The 17,763-nt window shown below is 38.5% G+C and overlaps 1 protein-coding gene and 1 long non-coding RNA gene across 2 annotated transcripts in view; one reads left to right on the forward strand and one right to left on the reverse strand.

The window, feature by feature from the left end:
* The window catches only part of LOC101979317 (glutamate receptor ionotropic, delta-2), an 835,941-nt gene extending 832,928 nt beyond the window's left edge, over positions 1-3,013 (reverse strand). Inside the window, exon 1 of the mRNA XM_005360612.3 lies at positions 2,114-3,013. Within this exon, the coding sequence (XP_005360669.1) occupies positions 2,114-2,201 (88 nt within the window). The 5' untranslated portion in view covers positions 2,202-3,013. The remainder of the gene's footprint in view (positions 1-2,113) is intronic.
* A 602-nt stretch (positions 3,014-3,615) lies between these two features.
* LOC113457615 lies at positions 3,616-13,441 on the forward strand. The gene is made up of 5 exons (XR_003378149.1): positions 3,616-4,809; positions 5,101-5,436; positions 5,526-5,626; positions 11,427-11,535; positions 13,262-13,441. It is a non-coding gene; the product is annotated as an uncharacterized LOC113457615 (long non-coding RNA).
* The last annotated feature ends 4,322 nt before the right edge of the window (positions 13,442-17,763 follow it).

Below are 17,763 nucleotides of genomic sequence, written 5' to 3' on the forward strand. Positions count from 1 at the left end.
GGGGCATTTAACCTCTGAAGTACATACAACTTAGCCAATTTTCAGTACATTAGAAGACGTATAAAGCTTTTAAAACTCTGTTAGCTTCACTGCAGTAATAGGTAGTCTATAAAAGAAGCCAACTCCTTGTCTAATGCACTAATTTCATTCAAGCCAAGTTAATTGAGAAAGAAGTATATCTTTCAGTTGGTTATACAGAGTTGATGCACACAGCTAGATTTCTATACAAATGTGTAATAGCTGCACAGTTACTTTTAAAGGATCAGGTTATAAATAAGTAAGCCATTTCACTCCGACAGAGAACATACAGTTATCTCCTACTCTGAACCAAATGCCCAGATTCCATTGTAAAGTAGTGTTCCTCTCTTAAAGAATACCAAGATATATACATATGTGTAAATTATGTATTTAACATGTAGAGCACAGAATAAGCAACAAAATAAACTCTTATCTACTACCCCCGAGGCAGGGGAGAGTGCAAGCATAAGTCAGAAACATCTAACCATCAAATGAATATAAAGAAAGGAATAGTGATCCCACCCCCACAGTTTTGCCCTCATCTCTTACAACTACACATAAATACATGCCATTTCTTTACAAAGAGCCTGGTTCATTTCCAAACTCTTATCAGAGCTTTCCTGAACCCCGCAATGAGACCGTAATTTCTCATCAGAAAGTTCTGAACCTACAAGCACTGTTAGCCCCCAGGCAAAATAGTATCTAGCAGGCCAGCTATCTAATGCTTTATTTTCTTAATGCACAAGGGCAAGGCTTTCTGAATTCTGACCTCATTACCCCTTGCACAGAGACATACAGTCCCATTGATATGAATGGTGGAGAATGGCAGACATGTTTGGGGAGATAGCCTATAATACCAAAAGAGGGAGCCCCCTGGAGCTAAGGATCTGTCCACCAAAGGTACAAACAACAGACAGGAGCCCCTGGCTTGGGAAGAACTGCCACCTGCAGCTGCTTCACCTGTCAGGTGTGTGTGTGTGTGTGTGTGTGTGTGTGTGTGTGTGTGTGTGTGCGCGCGCGCGCGTGTGTCACGGTGGAAGGGCAAGGGAGAAGCTGTGACCCATCTGTCGCCTAGATTTGTAGAACAGGAAATCGTTTGTACAGATAAAACTCCTGTACCAAAAAGAAAAAGAAGAAGAGAAAAAAATTTCCCCAGAGGGGTCTCACTGCAGCCCCGCAAACGAACCTTACTTGCCCTGGAGGAGAATTTCCGAAAAGGAAATCATCACATTAACGCAGAAAAAGCTGCAAAAGCCGGTCTCCACTCAGCTCTCAGGGATTAGCAAGTGAGAAGAGTTGGAGCCCTCAGCTGAGGGCACCCTGCATGATAATGACTCGAGCCCCGCCGCTCCCACCGCGCCACCGGCCGGTCTGCTCGCCAATAGGTGGGGCCAGGATCCTGGCGACCCGCGGGCCCTCAGAGAGCCAGGGCGCACAGCTCGCCCTGGCGCAGCTCGGGAGGCAGCTGTCAGCTACTGCCCTGTCTAGCCTGGCCACGAGAGCGGCCTGCAACGGCTTCGGCGTCTCCCACGCCCCGGGCCGAGAGCTTGTGTCCCGCCATCCTCTCCCGCCACTGTGTCGCGGGGACCGCAGAGGATCGCGAGCCTGGGAGTCCGCACCGCTCGCCGCAGCGGACTCGGCCGCTCAGGATGCAAAACCACCTGTTCGAGCCGCGGGGAGCGCCCCCAGCCCCAGCCCGCCTCTCTCCCCGCGGATGACACTGCCAGCACACACCCCCACCCCCATGATTTTTTTTTTTCGTGGCTCAAATGTACATCCGGGAAAAATCGGGAAGCTAGAGTCAATCAAACTTCCTTCTCCCCACAACCCGAGTCCCCACACTCCCTGCACTCCTGTGCGAAGGCCAACGTGAGCCCCTGCGCCCGGCCCGCACTCCCCACCCGCTCTCACTCCCGCGCAGCAAGGCTCAGCCACAGCTGAGAGAAAGCTGAGCCTGTGCAAGCGCGGGCACCAAGGGGCGCGAATCGAAGCCACTCCAGCAGCCGTCAGAGGCTCAAGGGGGTGGGGGAGAATAGATTACTGCCAAGGAAACGCTAGGGGAAAATCGCCACAAGCCGCACAAGCTCTGTCTTACCGATATGGATGATGGAATCAGCGGTCGCCAGGTCCCAGGTTCGAGACCACCAGAGGGACAGAAATAAGAGCAAGGGGAAAACTTCCATCCTCCGATGCAGATCTTCCTTGACCACGACTTTGCTTCCAATATGTAGATATTCTTTAAACCGGTCCACAGAGTTTGAGGTCACGATAGAGTTGAGTGCAGCTTTCCCACTAATTTCCAATCTCGCCAGTGCACACAGTCTTTCTTAGTCGCCAAGGAGGCACAGGCGACCCGAGAGCTAGCACAGCCGGAGGCAGCCTCCTCCCAAGCCCTGTCACTCGGAGGGAAATTTTGGCATCGCCAGAGTTGTTTGCAGTTGGGCTTTTAAAAAATGTATCCAGCCTTGGCTGCTCTCGGACAGGGGGCGAGGCTGGCGCTCAGACGGTGGCCCTGGCCGCGCGGGGGCCGCGGTGGCGGGTCCCAGCTCCGCCGCAACTTGGGCACCCCCGCGCCGGATGTGCCCGCGCCCTCCCCCGCCGCCGAGCCCCTCCACCCCGGGCCGCGCGCGGTCGTGGCGCCTCGCGGCCAGCTCTCAGTGCCACGGGCGACGAGGAGGATGCGACCGGAGCCGCCAGATTCCAGCGGGGAGGGGGAGGCCGGCTCCGGGAGGGGTGGAAAAAGTGAACTTGAAGGTAATGCCGATAGTAATGCAGAGAAGACTCCGGTTCTGCGCCAGGCGGGCCCCGGGGCTGGCGCGGCGGGCCCGAGCGGCTCCGCGGGCGCGGTGGCGGGGGTGTCCGCCGGGAGCGAGCAACGGGCCAGGCCGGCGCGCGGAGCCGCGGCTGCAGAATGCTCCGGAGCCGCTCGCCCGGCGGGATGCGGGAAGCCAGCAGCAGCCTGGCAAGCTCCGCTGCAGCCCCACGTTGCTTAGAAATGGATCACCTAGGAGAAGCGAGTCCGCAAGAGAGCGGTGCTGTCAGGCGAAGAGGGGAACCGAGAGAGGAAGAGCTTCTAATAACCACCTCCTCCCCCTATCTGCAATACAAGGGAGAAACAAAACCGCGCTCTCAATTCCCTGGGAATCTTCACCGGGACTGAGAAAGGCAGGACTCAAAGAGAAGGCAGTGAAGTCCCCCCACCTGCCTTGTTTGTTTTTTTTCTCTTTTTTTTCTTTTTCTCCCCCCCCCTCCCCGAGGTTAAAAGCAACCTAAAAAAGCCACCCCATTTATTTAACCTTGCTGTCCCCCAACAGGTATTGGACTTTTTTTCTAGTCTTTGTCCGGAATTAGTCACATTGGCTGAGAACAAATTAGGGACACCTAGTCACTTAGGGAAAAGAAGACCTAGAAAGCTTTTAATGAGATTTCAATTATAAAGTTATAAAAAGCTGAGAATGTGCTAATTACCTTTTAAACAGTGTTGGGTTTTTTCTTTTTTCCTCTTTCATTATTTTCCCTCTTTTTTCATTCTCTGTTTTTGTTTTTTTTTTTTTTTTTTTTTTTTAGGCAACCTGGATACAGAAAAAAATCTGAAATAATCTCAGAAAAGGGACAGTGATAAGATTTTGAAATATATCTAATAATATAAAAAAATAAAACAAACAAAATAAAAGCCTCAGTGGTCAAAATACTGCATTGAGTTAATCGCCTGTGCAGTTAGGTCGTCCTGGGGGCTCCTTGCTGTCCTTGGAAATGCTGCAGAAGCGCTCTAAGGCAAGCTCCCAGTCTCCAGAGAAGGGGTTTGGGGCAAGCTTATCCCTGCTCCTGGAGACTTCTTTTCTTCTAATGACTATTTTATATCCTTCCCTCTTACTGTGTAGGGGGGCTCTGTTAACTCCATCAAGTGTCTAAGTGAGATCAGGTTTTAACAGCCTAGACACTGTTTCCATTACAGTGTAGTCCACTGGAAATCTTGTTACCAAGAGGGTGTGTGTCAGAACTCACCATTCCTCTTCCTAAGAATGGCGGAGCTCTTTTGTTCCTGTTCCCTCATTGACCACCTTTCTCTTTGATGATGCTTTGGCTTGACCATTCTCACCGCTGCAAAGTCTTATCCTTCCTTCATCTTATAAATTTCATCCCTGGACATTCCAGGAAAAAAAAAATGTTTTGCTCCTTTGGTTCTGCTACTCAGATCCTCCTGGATCACATATGGCCTATTCAAGCTCCTCACCTCCTCCAGAGCAGGATCCTGTCTCCTAGGAAACAGTGCCCCACCTTTTAGTGTGAAATAATTTCACCCATCTTCTATTTTCTCGCTGCAGTCTACCTTTGTATCACAGAAGAAACTACTTTGAAATTAGTAACCAGTGACTTCCATGATGAGCAGGACTTACACACACTCTGTTTTTTTATTTTTTATTTTTCCTTTCGCAAAGAGTTCTAGTTGTTGAATTTCAGAATTTCCTGAATATAGAACCAGTACTTCTAGGAAGTATTTCCAATCAGTTTTCATCATCTCTTCATTCCCTCCCCCCATAAGTGTCCATGAACTCAATATGGATATTGTTCATGTTATTATTGATGTCATTCTACTGTTCAAAGCATTCTGGTGTACGTTCATGAATGCTGATACAGATAATGAGCTTCTTTTTAAAAAATGGATGTATCTCCCCAAGGCACACAGGGTCATTTTAAAAGCAAGTGAGTCATTGTGTATTTTAACAAGAAAAATAGTGAAGTCCTCATTTAAGACGGACAGCACAATATCATATCTTAAGGATTGGACAGGTAGGTGGAACTTTAAAGCAATAATTATTATCATTCTGATCATAATAAGTGTTATTCTTGGAGATAAACCAATAGCTAAATATAGTCATGTTCATATAATCTATTAGAAACTTATTTTAATGTTCCATAAATAAGACTTTGTCATTATTCCAAAATCTTCCATTTAGTAATTTTCTATCATAAATTCACTTTGGAATAATCTGGTGCCTTAGTGTGCCTTCTGTTTCAATGGTAAAGCACGGACTAAGCCAACTTATACGAAGAAAGGATTGATTTGGCTTATACTTCCAGGTGACTGTCCATCACTGAGGGAAGTCAACTCAGGAACTCAGTCAACAACCTGCACGCCAAGGATTACTGTTGATTACTTATTTGTTCCTCATGGCTTGCTGAGCCTGCTCTCTTGTACAACCCAGGACCACCTGCCTGCCTAGGGTGGACCCACCCACAGTGAATTGAGCCTGTCCATACCAGCCACTAATCAATAAAATGCCCTGCAGGCATGTCTACAGGCCAATCGGTGGAGACATTTTCTCAACTGAGGTTCCCTCTTCCCACGTGACTCTAGTTTGAGTCAAGGTTACAAAACAAAAGGAGCACACCTGCATTTATTTGTGAAGGACTTGTGTAAGTATGATAAAGTCAGAACTCCAAGGCTTGGGGCTTGTTCTATAAGCTACCTGTTTTTTTTTATTTTTATTTATTTATTTTTACAGGCAGCCACAGTTCATACCCACTATTCTAATAGTTGGACATACAACAGAATTGGGGAACCCATCACAAAACTCACAAAGATATGATGATCAACCTCTGTCAGGTAAAAGTGGTCATTCAAACATGGTATGAAGCATTCTACATGGAAAGCAAGAAAGTCAGTGCAAAACTATAGATAGCATTTGGCTTATTTTTTTTTCAATTTATGAGCAGCAATCTTTTCGCTGTTCAAGTAATTCTTCTGGCTAGTGAGTCCTAATTAACTGGCTTTCTATGAATTTAAATTTATGTACTCACACATGGTATGACTATATTTTCTTTAAAAGTAGGATAGATTAAGATAGTTACCTAGAAACAAAGATTTACAATGTGCAAAACAGATGTGAACTACCAGGTGTGAAAATAGCATATTCATTGATTGTGTTTGTTAATTAATTATTTTATGGCTGTTTGTAGAATTGAGCATTGTATATGTGAAATTCATGCTAAAAAATGTCTTTATGACATAGCTGTATCTTTAGCTTATTTTCTCTGCTCTTTTATTGTTGAAACAGGTGGTTAGCAATTCCTATAGGTGAGCCACCTAATTAGGTAGGATTACAGACCTATACCAAGAAGCCAAACTTGACTATGCTTCCTTAAATGAACATTGCAAAGATGGTTTCTTTTTTCATTAATGCTGCTTCACTTGAATTCCAGCATGGTGTATGGGAATGAGGACTACGTCTGGCCTACAGGACTCAAACTCAGTCCCGGTGAAGACAGCCTTCATTCACTAAAGTTCTATAGCAGGCACTTATGCAGGACAAATGGAAGTGAATGATAACTGCTAAATTCCTAATTTTCCAGCCTGAGACTGTGTCTTCACTGAGGAATCATTGTAATATGAACGTTAGTGACTTGGAGAAGTTGTAGGAAGTGTGAGCAACCTCAAGATATAAAATGCAATCTGCAATTTTTATGAAAAGAAGAATTTCAGAGAACTATTATTTTGTGTTGCTGGATTAGGGCTCGTGCAGGCTCCTTCAAAAGCACATTGTGTAGAAGGAGAACAAGACCATGGGAATGCATGCTGGCTGTAGGTCTCTCTTTAATTTCCACTCGAAAAAACATCTAAGAATGCCGGTGTCTACCTTTGTAAAGTGAGCTCCTTACTGTTAAAAACAGCACCGAATTAACTCATATTCATCAGCTTTAAAAGTGTTAACAATATACCATTATACAAAGGGTTTTGTTTAAACATAAAAATCAATACATGTATAAGTGTTAACTTTAAACTTAAGGCATGGTTAACTTTCCATGTAGCATTATCGAAATGTATTTTGGATGATTATTTTTGTTATGTATAATGATATCATTAGCATTACAAATGTTGGTCATCACATAAAAGAATTTAAATAAATTGTAACTAGACCATCAGCATATGGAGCAATTAAAGAGAACAATGGTCAACCACCTATAGATAGACGTAGTTGTTATAAAATGAATGAACTTATACATAAATGTACATTGCTGGAATGTAAAAGCATGAATTTTCTTTGGGTGAGGAGCCCTTGATAATTTTTTTTTTAATTTTACTTAAGAGATAATGGAAATTCAGTGTTAATGAAATTTCAGAGCCTGATTTATTCAGTTTCTTGTTTTCCTCTCTAAATGAGGATAAGGAGATTCAGTCCCAGAATTTATACTGATATTTGTTAGAAAAATGTAAACTTAGAAAACACAGTTTGGCTTTGTAGTATTTATTTATTTTGTGTGTATGAATGTTTTGCCTGCATGTATATATGTGCAACATGTGCATGCTGACTGAGTAATAAAAAAAGCATAATTCCTTAGTACCAGAGTTTTGGGGATGTGAACCATGTGGATGCTGGAAACCAACTCACCTAGTGAGTGTTTGCCATCTCTCCAGCTTCAGAAGACATAGACTTTTCATTTTTAATTTAATTCAAAACTTGCTATGTAATTCATTAATGTTAGGTGAGTTTTGTCAGTTTTTTTTTCAAATTGATTGTTTTCTAGTTAGTAAAGTATTTTGTCAATTTTTATATACCAATTCAAAAATTATTGGATGATATTTCTCTTCTTCCTTCTATCCTTCTAATTTCCAAATGCTTTTCACCTTTTTGGAGATTTCTATAAATATGTAAGACTGTCCAATCTGAAAACTTTTTTTTTTAGCTAAATGAGATATAAATTCCAAGCTAGTTCTATAACCACCTGATTGTTCACAAGTGTTTTACCAAATTCATATATAAATAAAGTTGACTGAAATGGAAACTTTAATTTCACATCTATTTCACAATCCAAGGGGCACATGATATTGAAGTTTTAGATATGGGAACATATTTATGTAAATGTATATGTTGGTATATGTCTTCCAGTTATCTCATCTCTAAGGCCTGAGAGCTGAGTAGTATTATAAGGAGTATGAATAAAGATTAATTAACTGAAAGAAGTAAAGTAATGACCTGTAACCTATCAGGGACATGTTTTTAAAATTGGCCCCTCACTACATTTTATCCTGTCCCCACAAGATGGCAGCCATGCCTGATGCTGATATAATCAGCTCACGTTTTAAATGTCTCAATACTAATAGTTTACCAGAGTATTATTAACTTGTGTTAACCAAATAGTTACAATGAAATAAACTTGACACTTTAAGTGAGTTTTGTTTTATTACTCGACATCATCCATCCTTTATTTTTTCCTTCATGAAACTCTTGTTTTTGAGATTCATTTGTTTGTTTTGTTTCCATTTTGTTTTATTTGATCAGTTAGGAATTAAATATAAAAACATAGAAAATTAGCCTTAAACCACTCACTCCTGTACTGAGTAGTAATTTGAACATGAGAACATTTTTAATAAAATAATAGTATAAATTTAAAAGCTTCAAGAACAAGGCCACTTTAACTGTTAAATTTTTCTAATGAAAAAATGTTACACATGTTAAAGTAAGGAACTGCACTCTGTCAAAGAAGGAAAAGTATTTTTTTATTTTATGACAGTATGCTCTTGAGTGACATATTAGTTGTATGCCATGACTGATAGGTCAAAGGCAAAATAATTTATAATGTCAATAATATTACTAATTATCAGTATAATTCCTCAAGTGGAACTCAAATGCCATTTTCTCCCCATAATAGGTGTTTTAATTGTTAAAAGAAAATTTCTTTAAGAGACATCAATGACATGGATTCGAAGTTTATTTGTTCACTATGATTCAGATATTAAATGATACATTTTAGTTTAAAAGATATTGTGCATGAAAATAGCACATATAATCAGAAATACATACACACACAACATCTTTTCTTGTTAAGTATTTGATCACTTATGGTTTGTGTTTAAATAATTTTGGGAGTCCCAAGAAAGTCATAAAATTTTGAAAACAGATAATTTCAACTCTTCAGACACACGATCCATACAGATTTTGATAAGAAAAATTATTCTCTCCCCATGATTCCTAAAAGTTACTGATAAATTTAAAATTTAAATGTTTGATTAAGGGTATGGGTAAATGGATAATCAATTAGTAAACTAAAGTATGGCATTGGAATGGTAAATAAATATAGAGGAATAGTAATCATTTTACATGTCATCATCATCTCAATTCATGAGAAATTAACCAGATTGCAAAGGTATCAAAGTGTTCAGGCACAGATCATATCACCTATTTTTCATCCCATGTTTTACCACATGGGTAGATGCTATGTATCTGCTCTAAAGAAGATGAAAGATATTTTTAAAAGTTTCTCTGAGAGATGTCAATAGAAATAAAATCAGCAACTTAAATCCATATATGAATCTCTATCTAAATTTAACTTGACCTATTTTCAGTTTGATTTATTCGACCAAAGAGAATTTAGGAGGAAACATTGAATTTTAAGTTAGTTCTCTTAGAATTTATTTAAAGTTTGCAAATATAAAATAAATTGTAGGGTATCACTTTATTTCCTATTATTTCAAATATTTCTGCTTTGTATTACTTTTTTATTTCATCCAGATAGACCTAAAGCAAATTAGAAACAACATAAAAGTTGTAAGTATGAGACAGTATTCCAAATTTTAAAGAGTTAGTGTTTGTACAAAAATCTGAGTCAACATTTTTCACATTGGGCTTTACTACGGTTTAGAATTTCCCTCAAATTCCATGTGCTAAAAGCTTGGTCTCCTAGCCTAGTGTAATGCAGCACCTTTAATCCCAGCACTAGGGGGTCAGAGGCTAGAAGATCTCTGAGTTTTAGGCCATGTAGTCTACATGGTGAGTTCTAGGACAGCCAGGGCTACACTTAGAAACCTTGAAATTTTGTATCAAAAAAAAAAAAAAAAAAAAAAACACGAGCACACACACACAAGCACCCGGAAAAATGAAAAGAAAAGGAAAGAGAAGAGAAGAAAAGGAAAGAGAAGGGAAGGGAAGGGATAGAGAAGAGGAAAAAAGGAGAAAAAGAAAAAAGAAAGAAAAGAAAAGAAAAAGAAAAACGCTTGGTCCCCAGCAGGGCTCTACTGTGAAATGAGGACCGAAGAGGCTGGATCAAGTGGGAAGTCCTCAAATGTCAGGCTAGAACACAGCCCTTCCACCTCAAACATTGTTTCAGGTGGTCAGAGCATGCGTGCTCTGGAAACCGAACCCCAGGACCAAAAGCTGAATCAACTTCTCTCTTGAAGTTGGCCATGGTCTTATTGTTTACTGCTTTTGTTATGTTGATATATACCTCCTAGATCCCCACATTCTCTAGACATTAGTAATGAAGGAGTATTCCTTTGTTTAATTTTTTTTTAACAACCAGATGACATATCTATTGGCAAGGCTGAGGTGCTGAGCTCATCTGTCTTTAGTAGTATGTTAGCTATGAAAGAAGGTGTTGCAGAACTTGTTACATATATGTCTAGGTCTGTAATGTCTTTTTAGTTAATTGTTCCCTTGATTAATTGTCACTCTTTTAATCATCTGATTGCTTTTAGCTTTAAGTCTATTTTTTTTTTTCAGCTGTTTTGTCAGAAAGATTTGCTTTCTTCCTAATCTTAACTTTTTGGAGCATTTTTTTTTTTGTCCTTTCATTTCAAGATAACCTTTTAAGCTAAGATGAGTTTCTTATAGGCAAAACACATTTGGGTTTTGTTTCTTTTAATTTCTTCATCTAGATGTGAGCTGTCATTCTGGTGGGGCTTTCTCTTTCACCTTTCAACACTCTGTCTTTGCTCCTATGTTTAGTCCTTTAACATGAGTCATCTTACCTGGGTCTTTCTCTTTCACCTTTCAACACTCTGTCTTTGCTTCTATGTTTAGTCCTTTAACATGAGTCATCTTACCTGGGTCTTTTCATGCTCTCTTTTATCCAGTGTTCTGTTTGCTTTTTTCTCTATTTGAGTGTGTCTTCTTCACTTACTATGGAGATATTTTTAATGAACTGGTTGAAGATATGGTCTATGCATTGACATGAGATTCTTCTCCTTCATCTATGCTAATAATTTTACAAAATTGTCTTTTCCTAGTCTTTCAAACTTCTTGAATGTTACTTTCATTTTTTTTTAAAAAAATTCATTCCATGAGCAGTTCAGATACTCTGCTTTTATCTTGAAGCATCTATTGAGCCCACTCCACCTCTAAGGTTTTCCACAGACTTTGATTTTGTGTTACCAATGGTTTTCATTCTATAGTCATTTCAGCTTGAATTCTTTTCGATATGTTATTGCTATACTGAATTCAGATTTGAAATCTTGATTGTCTTCATCATTTTTTTCATTCATGTATTTGTGTTCTCTTGAATTTCAGTTAGGAGTTTAAACCTATCCTCATTAAGTACATTGAGGAGGGATTTATTTGTGTATGGGTTCTTTAAACTCCTTTAATTCTTTTTGATAATTCTCATTTATGTTTTTTTTTTAATTGACCCAGGTATGGAAACTTCATTCTTTGGTTGTGTGTGATGTGAGATTTGAGGCTGACTCAGATTGCACCAGTTGAGGAGCTAGAGACAGTTGGTGCAGGAGCTCCTCTATTGGAGGTAGGCTGGACATATGGTGATGGTTGTTTACATTTTAAGAAGCTTTTAGTGCACTCAGTCACTTTTTCAGAAGTTCTTTAATGTTAGTTTTATCTCTGTATATGCCCTCTCTACTTTGCCTTCCCATTCCTAAATTCATTAACATTTCCTGTTCCTTTGCTCTATTTTAAAACATGAAAATTGAGACAAAATTCAGTACCCATTCATGGTAGATGTCACTGAATTCTGAATATTTTTAAACAGACACTATTCTCTCACACACACCCTCAAAGTGAAGCCACAGCACAAGAAATTCATAAAATTTCTATTTAACATATTCTTGATGAGAGTGTCTTTACATTTCTTTTTCTATTTTAGTTTAGCATGAATTCAAAGATTCATAAGAAAAAAAACTGATGTTAGCTACCCTCTAAAATATGAGTTGCTTAAGTAATTTTCCTTACATTTATTTTGAAATATTCAACTTTATTAAGAGGTTTCAGGGCTATTGAAGTGCAGGTTGGGTACACAAAACAACTTTCCATTTGGCTCCTAATTATCATACACAAAAAGCACCAGCTTCTCCAAATGGCACATTACATGTTTATCATCTCTAAAAGTCATGCACCTAATCAAGATGATCATGCAGTCCTTTTCTCATAGCTGTGTAGCCTTACATTGTTTTACACTTCAATTGAGAAACCACCTCCCCTGAAAATAGCTAATGAATATAAATGCTGAGACCTGCCTGAACATCTTGCTTTGATGCATTAAACATCACTTTATCTGCTCAGAAGCTGGGTCCATATTTTTACTTGACAAACAATATCATTATGGCTGACATTTTCCTTATTGCATGCTCATCCTATCATAAGTTATGACAGAATCATTACTTTGATGATAAGATGAGGAGGAAACAACTAACTAATGTGATAAATGATTGGAAAATGTTTGGATAATGAATTAACTACAGAAGTTGTGGTTTATGTAGCTACCATAGTAAAGGATAGCCTTTTAGTATTTCTTCTTGGAAGAATTAAATTCCCAAAGTAGTATTTCAATCCTGAAGAAAAATGTTTCTACAGTATTATGAAGTAGTATATTTAAATTGCTGGTTTAATATTATCCTAGAATAAACTAAATACATTTTAAATATAGATTTTAAAATAAACAATATTTGGCTTGAAAACTGATCTTAAGTGACACTCTCCTTTTTCCCTTTTTATTATTCATTGATGTTTATTTTGGGGGATGCCATGCGAACAGAGGCCAGAAGAGGGTGTCAGGTTCTCTGCAGCTAGATTGTGAGCTAGCCATTGTGGGTTCTTGGAATTGAACATGGGTCTCTGGAAGATGAGCAACTGTTACCTTATTTTTATTTCAAAATTCAATAATATCTTTATGTGCATGGGTGTTTGTCTTGCATGTATGCCTGTGAACCTTGCGTATTTGTCTAATAGTTATCTTTATGACAAATTTCTTATCAATATTTTCATTCATAAAATTTAAATTTATTCTCATTCAAAATGATTTTAAGTTGATGTATTTAATGAGTAATAAAGGATCATTTTTCAAATGCATAAACATGTAGCTCTTTAGGTTTGTAACACTTACAACTTTTAGTTCTCCAAGGCCATTGACTAACCATCCATAAACTATGGGAATGGTCTTAACTGATTCTTACTATGTTTTTTTTTTTTTTTTTTTTTGGCAGTGCATTAATGACTTTATTCTTTTTTTTTTTCAGGGTACAAGGTCGATGATATCAATACAACGTTTAGTTCTTGACAACTGAAACACATAATAAAAGACACTAGCTCTATTGACAATAGTGAAATGACTGGCTATTAATTTAACAAAGATATTAAAGAGTAAAGTCCAGATTCATTGGGACATCATGTATGCCTGTAATGCACATTTTAACCAACATGACTTTAAATGTGGAGGTTTTAAAGCCTCCTATTCTTTTTTTTATTTTATTTTTATCTTTATTTATTTATTTATTTATTTATTTTTTTATTAAAAATTTCTGCCTCCTCCCCGCCTCTGCCTCTCATTTCCCTTCCCCTCTCCTGCTCCCCTCTCCCTCACCCCATTCCTCTCCCCTCCCTCTCCAGTCCAAAGAGCATCCAGGGTTTTCTGCCCTGTGAAAAGTTCAAGGTCCTCCCCCCTCCTTCCAGGTCTAGGAAAGTGAGTATCCAAACAGGCTAGGCTCCCACAAAGCCAGTACATGCAGTAGAATCAAAACCCAGTGCCATTGTTCTTGGCTTCTCCGCAGCCCTCATTGTCTGCCATGTTCAGAGAGCCCGGTTTTATCCCATGCTTTTTAGACCCAGTCCAGCTGGCCTTGGTGGGTTCCCAATAGATCAGCCCCATTGTCTCAGTGTGTGGGTGCACCACTTGCGGTCCTGACTTCCTTGCTCATGTTCTTCCTCCTTCTGCTCCTCATTTGGACCTTGGAAGCTCAGTCCAATCTGTAGAAGAATGAAAATAGATCCATATCTATCACCATGCACAAAACTCAAGTCCAAATGGATTAAAGACCTCAATATCAGTCTGAACACACTGAACCTGATAGAAGAGAAAGTGGGAAGTACCCTACAACAGATGTGCACAGGAGACCACGTCCTACGTATAACCCCAGCCACACAGACACTAAGGGCAACATTGAATAAATGGGACCTCCTGAGACTGAGAAGTTTCTGTAAAGCAAAGGACACTGTCACTAAGACAAAAAGGCAACCCACTGACTGGGAGAAGATCTTCACCAACCCTGGAACAGACAAAAGTCTGATCTCCAAAATATATAAAGAACTCAAGAAACTAGACTGTAAAATGCTAATCAACCCAATTAAAAAATGGGGCACTGAACTGAACAGAGAATTCTCAACAGAAGAAGTTCAAATGGCCAAAAGACACTTAAGGTCATGCTCAACTTCCTTAGCAATCAGGGAAATGCAAATCAAAACAACTTTGAGATACCTAATCTTACACCTGTCAGAATGGCTAAAATCAAGAACACCAATGATAGCCTTTGCTGAAGAGGGTGTGGAGAAAGGGGTACACTCTTACTATGTTTTGAGTCATTTACTATGGAGCATAGGAAAGACATTCACAGCTGAAATTGATGATTACGGTAAGTTGTTTTAATTCATGAGGAAGAGATTGCTTGGTGTGGAAGGAATATCTTCTTTCCTTGAGTTAAATCAAGGCCCAATTTTTAAAGTGTTTAAATGTAAAATTAGTACCATCCACTAATAAATTTAATAAGTGAATATAGATAGTGTAAATAGATTCATAACACAGTTGCTGTAATGGGAGATATTTTGTTACCAATAAACTGAATTGGTAAGTTAAATTCTTGATTCTGTTATGATTATTGAAAATCAGGAAAACTGAAGATAAATTTCTCAGCATAAATTACGATGTTTTTATCTATGAGGACAATTGAAATATCTTTAAACTTTTGCCACATTAGTACGGATTACAGGTTTTAAAAGAAGATTGTTGTGTAACAAATTTATCTACATGTTGTTGAAATTTTCTTTGAAATAACTGATTATTGATGATACGCAATTATTTTATCTCTTTTTAGTAATAAATATTTGAATATATATTAAAATGAGGATTTTACCAAGATTCCAACTTGATGATAAACATAATTTGAAGGAACAAATTATTTCAAATTAAGAAAAGAGAGAGAAAGAAATGGCATTCTCTTCTGTTATATTTGAAAGAGTCTAAGGAAGAATAAGTCATATTTTTGTTTCTACATGAAAAATTCAGGAAAAGGCCAAAAGAAAGCCTTGGGAAAATGCGATTTTACACCTTTGGGAAAAGTAGACTTCAAAGGTAAAAAGTTCAGTTGAACCTCTATAGTGCTTAATATGACAGATAAGATAATCTCCAGTGTCTTCTTGGGCACAAATGGGCGTTCAGGCCAAAACACAAATTATTTACTTCACCTACAGCATGTTCAGTGATCACATTCTTCCCTTTCCTTTTCTCTTTTACTTAATGATCATCTATGTTCAGCCTTAATTTTTAGTGAGATTTTTAAGCTTTCAAATTGAAACATAAAATCATAAAGTTTTTTTACATATTTTGAATGCATTTAAAAATAATCAAAACGGTAATACGCATTAAACAAAAACTGAGGAGCTGGATAGATAGATCATCACTTAAGAGCACTGGTGGCTTTTCTAGAGAACCCAGGTATGATTTATAACATCCACATGGTGGTTCATGGCCACCTGTGACTCCTATATTAGGGAATCTGAGGGTATTAAGCATGAAAGCAATATATAAACAAACACACAGACAAAACACTCATACACATAAAACAACACTAATAAAATGTTTAAAATTAAACTGCATACTGAATTTGAATTTTCATAAGACACAATGATCCTTTCAGATGACATTCAGGAAATTTGAACATAGCAATTATTTTCTTGTATAATAAAATGATTTTACATTAATGTTGTTCAAGCAAGAATTAGAGTTATTTTTCAGCATACTTAATTTACAATAAATATGTACCAAAAAGGCAATGAATTGAGTTGTTTTAAAATAAAGAATTGTGTGTTGAAACACTACTCTCATTTTGAGCTGCTAATGTTAAATTTTGAAAATGTTCAGTATAGCACAAATTCTAATCATTCTTAATAATAAAAACCTATAGTCAGATATTAGGGTTGAAAGCTGAGAGATAAGAGAAACAGTGCAGCCAGCCACTAGAGAGACCTTTGACATCTACTGAATCCTCAGACTGAACAGGCCATCCTGTCTCTAGGAATCCTCAGACTGCAGTGAGCTCCTGTCTCCTCCCACCTTATATTCCTCTCTCTGCTCAGCCATATCACTCCTGTCTCAATCTCCCTAGTACTGGGATTAAAGGTGTGTCATGCCAAGTGCTTGGGATCACCTTTGTGTGAGCTCTGCTTCTCTTTTAGACTGGATCAATTTTGTATAGCCCAGAGTGGCTCTGAACTAACACAGAGAGAGATCAGTCTGCCTCTCTTTACTGAGTCCTGTCTCCACTTTCAGGCCTCTATTGGCTAAGCATGGCACTCTGATCTTGAGGAGAGCTTTGTTTGTTAAAAGACAAGCAAAATGTCATGACGATTCAGTTCAATAATATTTTAAAATCTCATTTTCGACTTTATAGATATGTCAATATGCTGTTGTATTAGTCCCCTGAATATTAAGATTTAAACAAGTATTTCTAAGAATACTAGATATGCATAATCTAAAAAAAGTGGAATACAATTTTTATTTGTTTACCAATGATAAAGGAATGCTTACTTTATACATACCTTGAAATCAATCAAAAACTTGAAGGTATTGACAGTAAGTTTCATGCCCCATATATAGATAACATGTATATTGAGAGCTATCATTTAATGCTTTTTTACTTAATAAACAAAAATGAAGTCTTAAGATTATTTAAAAGTTATACACAGAATAATATTTTTGAAAATTTTTGTGTTACATTCTTTTTTTGTCAAAATTTATTCTAAGCAGGATCAAAACAAACAGGCATTAGCAAATTCAAGTGCACACCTTGACGGTCTCTAACCAGCTGGTCATTTGTTAGTTCATACAATCAGAGTCTTCAAACCTTCCAGTACAAGGCCATGAGAGTGAATGTGACGATGAGATGAAACAAATTAAGAACCAGAAGATTATTGTTGTTTCTAATGTTAAACAGAACGAAATCTAGATCTAGAAAAGCAGGCACAAACAAACCTGAGAGTAAGTAGTTGTTAATATGTAAAGCATGTTTGTAAATGATATGTAGAAGCGTTGAAAACAATAAGGAACATTCTGTTATTTTTTTTTCTTTTTTTTTTTTTACTAGATAATCTAGCTTTTTTTTTATTAAGAAAGAAAAAAAAATTTCCACCTCCTCCCAGTCTCCCACTCCTCCCACTTTCCCCCCCTCCCAACCTCCCCCCCTCCTAACCTTCCCCCCTCCTCTCCCCCTCCCTCTCAAGTCTGAAGAGCAGTCAGGGTTCCCTGCCCTGTGGAAAGTCTGAAGTCCTCCCCCCTCCATCCTGGTCTAGGAAGGTGAACATCCAAACTGGCTAGGCCCCCACAAAGCCAGAACAAGAAGTAGGATCAAAACCCAGTGCCATTGTCCTTGGCTTCTCAGCAGCCCTCATTGTCCGCCATATTCAGAGAGTCCGGGTTTATCCCCTGCTTTTCGAGTCACAATCCAGCTGGCATTGGTGAGCTCCCAATAGA

Source organism: Microtus ochrogaster, linkage group LG3 (assembly GCF_000317375.1).
Source record: "Microtus ochrogaster isolate Prairie Vole_2 linkage group LG3, MicOch1.0, whole genome shotgun sequence".
NCBI classification, from domain to species: Eukaryota; Metazoa; Chordata; class Mammalia; order Rodentia; family Cricetidae; genus Microtus; species Microtus ochrogaster.